The sequence below is a fragment of the Leptodactylus fuscus genome, chromosome 2 (genome assembly GCF_031893055.1).
Source record: "Leptodactylus fuscus isolate aLepFus1 chromosome 2, aLepFus1.hap2, whole genome shotgun sequence".
NCBI lineage: Eukaryota > Metazoa > Chordata > Amphibia > Anura > Leptodactylidae > Leptodactylus > Leptodactylus fuscus.
The window spans coordinates 111,006,716-111,016,004 of NC_134266.1; the positions used below are offsets into that span (position 1 = coordinate 111,006,716).

The window sequence follows — 9,289 nt, forward strand, 5'->3', positions numbered from 1 at the left end:
CCATGTTCAAAGTCACTTAACTCGCGACATGCTGCCATCAGACTGCACAGATATCCTGGCGACACTAGCCGCATAGGCCACATCACGTCACACTGTTTGAGCGTCATATCCGACAGAACCGGCACTGGGACACACCTTCCTGTGACTTTTGGCCACTGAGTGTATAAATATATAGTTAAGGCCTGGTTCAAATCTGTGTTCAGTATTCCGTTTTGGGAGTCCGCTTGAAGACCCCACCTGACTGGAATACCGAATGCATTAAAAAGCAGAGAGCAATGAAAGCACATGGACCCCATAGACTATAATGCTTGAAATACTTTTCTCTACACATGACTCATGTGGGCACTGTGTGGGAAACACACGGACCCCATTATAGTGTGGGGGGCTAATAATATCTTATGAAAAATTGTGTATAGAGGTGGGGGCTGAGATGGTTCTATCTGTCCAGAGATGAGCAATTTGGAGACTTGCCAGACTGGTTATGTAAATACTATGCTCTGTGTATTGGGTGATGCTATCTTACAAAGGATGGGGACAGATCGTCTGGAACCAGGGGCATTGTTAGGAAAGGATCAAAGACCAAAGACCCTTTTAAAGATAAAGGGACAAGAGAAGGGTAATTAAGCTAATTGTCTCCAACAAGGATGTCTATTGTCTTTAGAATACCATGAGATAGACATCTAGGGTATGTATTTGAGACATGTGCTGATGGCTGCCATTTTGATTGATACCATGCGGCCACCATGCGGTCACTGACTCCATTTTAGAGTAGAGCTAGCCCTCAGGGGTGTGTGACCTCTCTCCAGTTTCTTATCCAATAGGTATGCATCAGGGCTATTGTTACAAACTTCAACACCAATAGATGTTAGGCTAATTATACTAGCCAATCCTGTTCTTTCTATGCCATGTGATATATACTTTGTTCTAGCCACCATTAAATAGAATCCATTTTGATACACCACCACCATGTGTCTGTGTGATTCTCCAGGTCAAAGATCGGCTGTAGCCGATCTTGGCCTGTTAATTAATTTTCCTTTACAGACAGCATATCTCTGGGGGTATTATGATTCCCCCAACAATAGTCTATGGGGTCTGCGTGCTTTCATTGTTCACTGCTTTTTAATGGGTTCAGTATTCTGTTTGGGGGAGGGTCCCCAAACGGACTCCCAAAATGGAATACCGAACGCAGATGTGAAACAGGCCTAAGTTGTTGGAAGGAACTGTGGGGGAATAGTATGTGTAGTCTCTTGAGGACACTTGGCTCAATCGCCAGGCATCCAGCAGAGAACACCTTTATGAGTGGTATGAACGTTTCAAATAGCCCTTTGTGACAAAGGTCTATAAATCTATGAGTAGAAAGGCTCCTTGCCAGAACTGAGCTGTATGCAATTATGGAGGCCTGGTCGATTCCCTGTTGCTGACCTGTCTGCCTGATTTTGGTTCAGAGTGCTGCTAGTTCTTTCAACACTTTCGACACCATCTAGCTGGGGAGGCCGCAAGGTTCTTGCAGATGAATTTAACCATCTCCCCCAGGTTTTTAATTTTCAAGTATAAACAGTAGGTACAATAGGTACAACACAAGGGAAGACACAGCTTCCCAAAGAAAGGTGTGAATCAAGTTAAACAGAAAAAGGACAGGAAGGGAGGGAAAGTGGAAGTTGAAACAAGGGGAGCACGAAATCACATATGATAGCAGAGAGTGCAGATATCCACGAAGTGGTGATGATTATTTCACTGAAAGGAGTAGCTTAAAACTTAACTTTTAATAAAATCCGTCATTGGATAGAAATTCCCTGCTCCAATATGTTGAGCCAGGAATCAGCATTATAAGGATCTAGTGTAACATAACCAATCTGATTGCTCTAAACACTGGAACTTTTGTTTCTCTCCTCCAGTATAGCCCTGTTAGCAACTCATTTAAATTCTCTGGGAACCCTATATTTATTCCCTAGTTATAGCAGACATGTTACAGTTCCCTACAGTTGCTAAGTGCTACCGAGCATTCAAATACGGACTCCTCTACGCGTTTCACTCACATTAAGCGGGATCATCAGGAAGCAGATATAAAGAAAGAAAAGAACAAAAATAAATGCAGTGAAAACTGCACTTCCATCAACCTTGATTGTGGGTCGCGATACTGTGATATAAGCCACTGTCTGCAGCATCTGCCAGACATATAAGGCCAAGCGCTCTAGCCAGTTCCGCCCCCCCTCCTACCCCCAAGATAAGTTACCTTTTCCAAAAACACTGCACTCAATATTTCCCTACCGGCATCCCTAGTCCAATCAATCTGCTCAGTTTTCTCTGTTCGTGTTCATCCAACAGCCATTAAATATCTGGGGATCCTCCTCCCAAGCTCCCTAAAAGATACCTATGCTTTGAACTTTCTCATTCTCTTATGTAACCTACAATCCGACCTCATCCGCTGGGGTACAAAGAGTTTCTTGTGGTTTATCTGCATAAACCTCTTGAAAGTAAACGTTCTGCCTTAGCTACTCTAAGACCACCCAGACTTGCCAAACATATGATTAGGTCAAAACCGAAAGACAGCCTGGCAGTCCCAGACTGCATCCAGCACTGTTTGGCACAAATTCTAGACTGGCACCACTATTCCCACGCCAAGCTCTTGGTTGCCCTGGAGAGGTCCTCTTCAGCTTCAAACTGCTGCTGGAGATGTAGTGCTGACTGCAGTGCACATTTGGTGGAACTGCCCCCATTTGTTCCCCTTCTGGAATTACCACAAATTCACCACATAACTGAGAGAATCACCGGAATTGCTTTGGCAGATGACCAGGCCCCATCGTCTCCTTTCCATTTTTCCCTGAAAATACGATAAGCACACTCATAAACTTGGCTTTTTGCTAGTAGCAGCCAGATCCGTTATCCCCAGGCTTCAGAAAACCACCAACCCTCCTTCCATATCAGCATGGCTACAGGAGATTGTCTATATCCAATGCATAGAGGACCTCCTGGCAGAACTTGGAGCCATTGTTTTGCATGTGGGCGCCATTATATTAGATGTGGGGCAATTATACTACATGTGGAGGCACTGACTGGGCATGAGTATGCGTGCACTGATGCAGACATTCTAATGAGTATGGTGGCACTGAGGGGACAATTACATAATTGTTAACAAAGGATCCAAACAAATCCTTAATTTATTAACATTTATAAGTGATCGTTACTTTGGGATACTTGGTTGCGACCAGTGGCGTAACTAGGAATGGCGGGGCCCCGTGGCGAACTTTTGACATGGGGCCCCCCCGACACCGAAGATCTCCACCGAGTCCCTCCTACGCATTCCTGCGTGCTCTATTATGACTAATAGTGGTCCCTGCACACAGTATTATGTCCCATAGTGTCCCCTGCACACAGTATTATGTCCCATAGTGTCCCCTGCACACAGTATTATGTCCCATAGTGGCTCCTGCACACAGTATTATGTCCCATACTGGCTCCTGCACACAGTATTATACCCCATAGTGGCCCCTGCACACAGTATTATACCCCATAGTGGCCCCTGCACACAGTATTATACCCCATAGTGGCCCCTGCACACAGTATTATACCCCATAGTGGCCCCTGCACACAGTATTATACCCCATACTGGCCCCTGCACACACTATTATGTCCCTTAGAGGCCCCTGCACACCGTATTATACCCAATAATGGCCCCTGCACACAGTATTATGTCCCTTAGTGGCCCCTACAGGACTAAATACTGTCACCTCACCCGCTGAACGCTATACCAGGACAATTGTGGATAAAAATTCTGGTCATGTGCATTACAATTTAGTAAGTCCATGTGCCTCTTATTAATAGCAGTTAACCCCATCATGTCCCTCACATTAACCCTTGTGTACCTCACATAAGAGTTACTGATATGTGAGAGACATGGAGGTAATAATAAAGTATCTTCATTACTATTACTCCCATATGTCTCACATATCAGTAACTCTTATGGTGAGGCACACAGGGGTTAATGTGAGGGACATGATAGGGTTAACTGCTATTAATATGAGGCACATGGAGTTACTAAAACAAAAGTAATCACCCCAAATGCCTGATATTAATAAGTATAGTAACCCCAGTACGTACCTGTGTATCTTTAGTTTCATTTTCCTTCTTCCTTTCTTCCTCTTGAGTGCAGGACGGCAGGAGCTCGGCAGGGATAAGCCCCGCCTCCTGGGCTCTCCTCAGCCCTCTCATTAGTGGGAAGAGGACAGGCAGAGAAAGGGAGGTGGGGGAGAGAGGGGGAGCGTCCTGAAGCGCTGAGAGGAGCCAGACCTGCAACTTCTGTTTGTCAGCCGTTGCTGCAGCTTCGGGGCCCTCTGTTGGTGGAAAGTATTCCACCACAGGGGGCCCCGATCATTATACTCGGGGGTACGAAAAGACCTCCGAGAATAATGATAGCAGCGGTAGCAGCTGTCACCGGGCCCCTAATGTCCCGGGCCCTGTGGCAGCTGCCTCTGCTGCCTCCATGGTAGTTACGCCACTGATTGCGACATTTTCTCACTAGGGGATACTTGCTTGAAAAGGTTTAGAACCACTTCTCTAATGCACAAAGCTCTATGGTCATCCATCTGGTGCTAAATGGGCTTGATCTCAGTGAATGCCATATCCTCTATAGTGTAATGCTAAATCTCCATTTTATAGAAAGCTACACTATTTTGACTGCCCAATAATTTTCCTGCCAGAACAGTTGCTAATATGTACTGTATGTAGTTTTACGCCCATGAAATAGCACTTTACTCAGAACTCTGCATTGGTATTACTCTTACTCGTCTTGGAAATGTATAAATACCTTGCAAATTGTGTGTAAATGTTACCCCTGTGACTAGGGTATGTCCCACCACTGGCTTTGTCAAATCAGGTTTAGAAAAAAGATCAAAAGTTGTACTTAAAAGTTGTTTGAGCATTGTTTGTTCCTAAAAAATTGTTTTTAATAAAAAATAGACATACTAGGATGGAGCTTCTTTTAGGATACATGTTATACACATGTTTTTTTTTAATTAAGTTGAAGAAGCATTTATGTATTTACATGTGTTTTGTTTTCTGTTATTCTAGATCTTAAAACTAGTCAGAATTCCTGCATGGACCCGACTGGCTGAATAAAAGAAGACTATGGAAAATTTTATGTTCGGTTATCTATCTATCTATCTCTCTCTCTCTCTCTCTCTCTCTCTCTCTCTCTCTCTCTCTCTCTCTCTCTCTCTCTCTCTCTCTATATATATATATATATATAGAGCACAATTTTTTGATAACATATTTTACTATTTGATGACAAACGTGAAATCTCAGAGACTTTAGTAACCATATGGCTTTAAAATTAGATGTGTGTTTTAGAATGGTACTTATTACATAGAACTTTTTTATTTTCCTCCAGAGGAATAATATACTGGTATCCTTTTCTGAAGATTCTGTTTAACAGCACAAGCAAGTACTTACAATCCATATATGCTTACAAATATTTGATGTAATATTTTGTGTGCAATAAAACTGCCCTATAAAGCCATTGTAATTAATCTACATTACCATATGTACATTGGTTGGATGAAACTGTCTGTTAGCCATCATTCAGCCAGATTTCTTTGGCTCCCAAAGGACTAAAATGCATCAAAATGTCTCTTAGTGTCTTCATTGCTCATAGCATCCAATCACGGCACAGCCCTTATATTGTATAGGGATTTTGAAAAGTAATTGCTGCAATGGGTAATAAAAGACTTTATATCTTTATAACAGTGTTCATATATCCCAAGTATGTTTCTGGTCTGATTTATTTGAAATGGAATTAAAAAAAAAAAAAATAGCCAGCAGCATAGTTATTGACATGATGTTATTCATCAGTTGCTAATAGAAAACCTATGCTTTTTTAACTTTTGGTAGTATAATTCTTTAATAATGGCAGGAACTATGATTTTTAAATTATTAGTTTTGAAAACAAAAGCCACGAGTTACTAGTTCTTAGCATCAAATCTGAATTTGTAGGGGAGAAGTATTTTTGCATATTCACGATCTGCTTTTAAAAATATTTTTGATTGCAAATATTACTTGTTAGTAAACCTTTTCTAGTCAGAATCTGAAAATGCTTTTGGAGGGAGTTCTTCAGGAGGAACCTCTTTTCAGTGGTATTGATCTACAAAGACCTACTATTAGTCATACAGTACATCATGCATATGTAAGCAATATAATTCATATACTGTTGAAAATATGTAAACATGGATATGCAGCATAAATTATTTTAAATCAATAATAAAAATGAATATACAATTTAATGTATATTAAAAGTATGACACAATTGCTCCAATTGATTCTATAAGTGGATTATGTGGGTTCAGAGACCCTATGTGGTAAGATAAATTTGCTTTAATGGTTAAGTTATTCATTCTCATTTAAGGTACACATATTGTTTCAAAACCTGTTTAAGGCTAAGTTCACATCTGTGTTGGAGATTTAGCTGCAATTTCCGCATAAAATCTGAAACATGACGGACACCCAGCAGACCCCAATATAGGCTACGGGGTCTATGGGTAACCGCATTTTTTTTTACCTACGCTTACAGACACATTGATGGAAAAATAATACAATTTTATCCCTCTCCTCCCAGTATAGAATTTAGTACCCACTATTTTAAACTGGAGAGGTTGATGACTTAGGAGGTTTCTGAACATTTATAGAGAGATTACACAGGTAAGGGGGTCTAATAGGATGCTAGAAGGTGAGTAAAATGCCACTTATATTACATTGTATCAAATCAAATGTAAATACTGTTTGATGCAAAACCATTTATAATAATACACTTTAAGGTACTGAATGTTCTTGAAGAGAAGTCTTAAGAAGTGATGTTGTTACGTTATAATTTGTAAGATATAAGGATGTTATTACAGTACAATTTAAAGGACTACTAAACCTTTATTGTATATTGTACTAAATATTAAATGCACCATGACCTACAAATTAATGAACTTCATTTCCAAGTAAAACTTTTGTATGTAATGTAGGTAGACAGTCTGTTACCAATTTTTGCTTTGTTAACATTGTTTTGTCTATCAGCTATGAAGCCATCCACATAAATATTTATTTGATCATGTTATTTGTGACTTCTTTATACAACACCATTTGTATTTTCAGTCTAGAGAGCCAGTAACAAAGGTTATATTTCCAAAAATGGTAGAGCTCAAGATTCTGTCGATATTTTGATTAAATATGCTTTAGTATATTTTACCTTAAACAGATATAGATAATTTCATGCAGTTCTAGTATACTTTTTTGGAAGTTTCCAGTATTCTTTTTATTAATAATCTTACTCCAGTCTTAAAAATCACTATTATGGTAAAGAGCTATAGAGCAATTTTTCTTCATTCATGTGTATCGTCAAAATATGTTCCTAAAAAAAAGAAATCCTATACAATAATTTAGAAATCACTAGTGCTATCCATGCAAGGTATTCATGAGAAGGCGCTGTAATAGTTGGTGTGTGGACTTCTTTCTTTGGTTGTAATTTTGTAACACCCATATCTTGAAGTGTGACGCAGACAGTTACAGTTTAAATATTGTGAAGAAATAATGGACTACACAAATGTTGTTTTAATGTACAAAACTTTAATAAAATCAAATATTTATATTACCAACTGTAAATTGATTTATTCTCCCTAGTTTTGGTTAGCTTTTGAAAGTTTATTCACATCACATATGTTAAAATGTCTCTCTTGAGAATTTGCCATGCTTTTGCATAGGTGTCAGAGGTGGGACGTTGATTTATCAAACACTTATGACGTTCCTGTGAATGTGCTAAAGAGGTCTTTGGTAACAATCCTATAGCTAGATTTTTTTGCTAGCGTTCTTATCTGCTGACATTGACATTAAAATCCAAAAAGGAGCAAGTGGAATGGTATAACTGATAAAACATAACCTTTAATAAGTCGGTTAAAATAGATAAATACATAAATACCCACATAAGACAAACTAAAAGTCCAACTCAATCACCACATATCTGGACACGGCGGTCCCAAAAGGAAAATAAACCGATTGTGGACTCACCTATTTGTAGTGGATGACCTGGAACTTCTAAAAAACAATCCAGGGAAGAAGTCTCCGTCCTGATAGAAGTGTTTGAGACAATAAAGAAGAATGTCCCTAGACTATAAGACAGGGAGGGAGCTGTATACCCCTATGCCTAACACGGGGTCACCTCCCTAAATGGCCAGTGCCCCGTCCGGAACCTTGCCCTAGTATTGGGATGTCCCTATACAGGCCCTCCTGGACAGAATATATACATATGAAGAGTTACGCTGAGAAGAGTGAATTACAACTCAAAATGACATACCCGACATGCATGTTTTGTGGTGCATAAATGACAGTAACACACACACTCATCAGGGGTATTTAACAAAGTTGCCAATAAACAGCACTAATAAACACATGGACATATATATACATTCACCCATAAGGGGAACAGACAGTCACTGAAACAAGTGACACAGTCACATTCATACCACACTAGTATAGAGTGGTTAGATAGGCAGAACAGAGAGATGAACAAGTCAAGCTAGTGTTCAGTCCTCGAGACACCACGGAGTGCCGAACAGTGTACGTCCAAACCCTTTCCCTCGGGAGAGACGCGACAAATGCGAGTATTTAAAGGAAACAACAGTGCGCATGCGCGATAAGTGAAAAACTCGCGCATGCCCAGATTTCACTAATTTCGTACACTATGTCGGGCGCATGCGCGTTACATAGTCTAAGCGCCCGCGTATCCCGATCATAGGAACGGAGCCAAACAAAGGTAGGTATTGGCTCCTAAGGACAGCATCAATGTTCTAAAAGCTGGCCAGCCATGAAAACAGGCTCATACAACTGACCCATATCAATTGGGGGCAGAAAATATGCCTGAACGCAAAAAGGACAATCCCCTATGCATGAAAGTTACAAAAACGCACCATCTGTATTGTTACTAACCAGACAGTACCAACTTCAAAGGAATATTTAAACTGGTTAAGTGATTCAGGAACAGTGTAAAGGAGGCATACCCAGTGGTTAAAAGACTACACATATAGTCCCAAATCTCATATGAACGAAGCAAAACTAAGTTGTTCATTAAGACCCCTAGGGTGTGTGGTCTGTAACCTAAAGATCCACTTTGTCTCTGTTTGTGTGACCAATCTATCCCAGTCACCTTTACGTGCTGGAAATTTAACAACATCGATACCCATAAATCTTAAACCGGTGATATTTCCCGCATGCACGTCACGGATGTGTCGCGCAATAGGGGTATCTCGTGAATGTCGAA

At 40.3% G+C, this 9,289-nt stretch overlaps 1 protein-coding gene across 3 annotated transcripts in view; it reads left to right on the plus strand.

Annotated features, from left to right (window-relative positions):
• Positions 1-7,616, plus strand: part of CUEDC1 (CUE domain containing 1) — a 139,869-nt gene extending 132,253 nt beyond the window's left edge. For all 3 annotated transcript variants that reach the window (XM_075264392.1, XM_075264394.1, XM_075264393.1), the window contains one exon: positions 5,068-7,616. In XM_075264392.1, coding sequence (XP_075120493.1) covers positions 5,068-5,074 — 7 coding nt within the window. In that variant the 3' untranslated portion in view covers positions 5,075-7,616. The remainder of the gene's footprint in view (positions 1-5,067) is intronic.
• Positions 7,617-9,289: the final 1,673 nt, after the last annotated feature.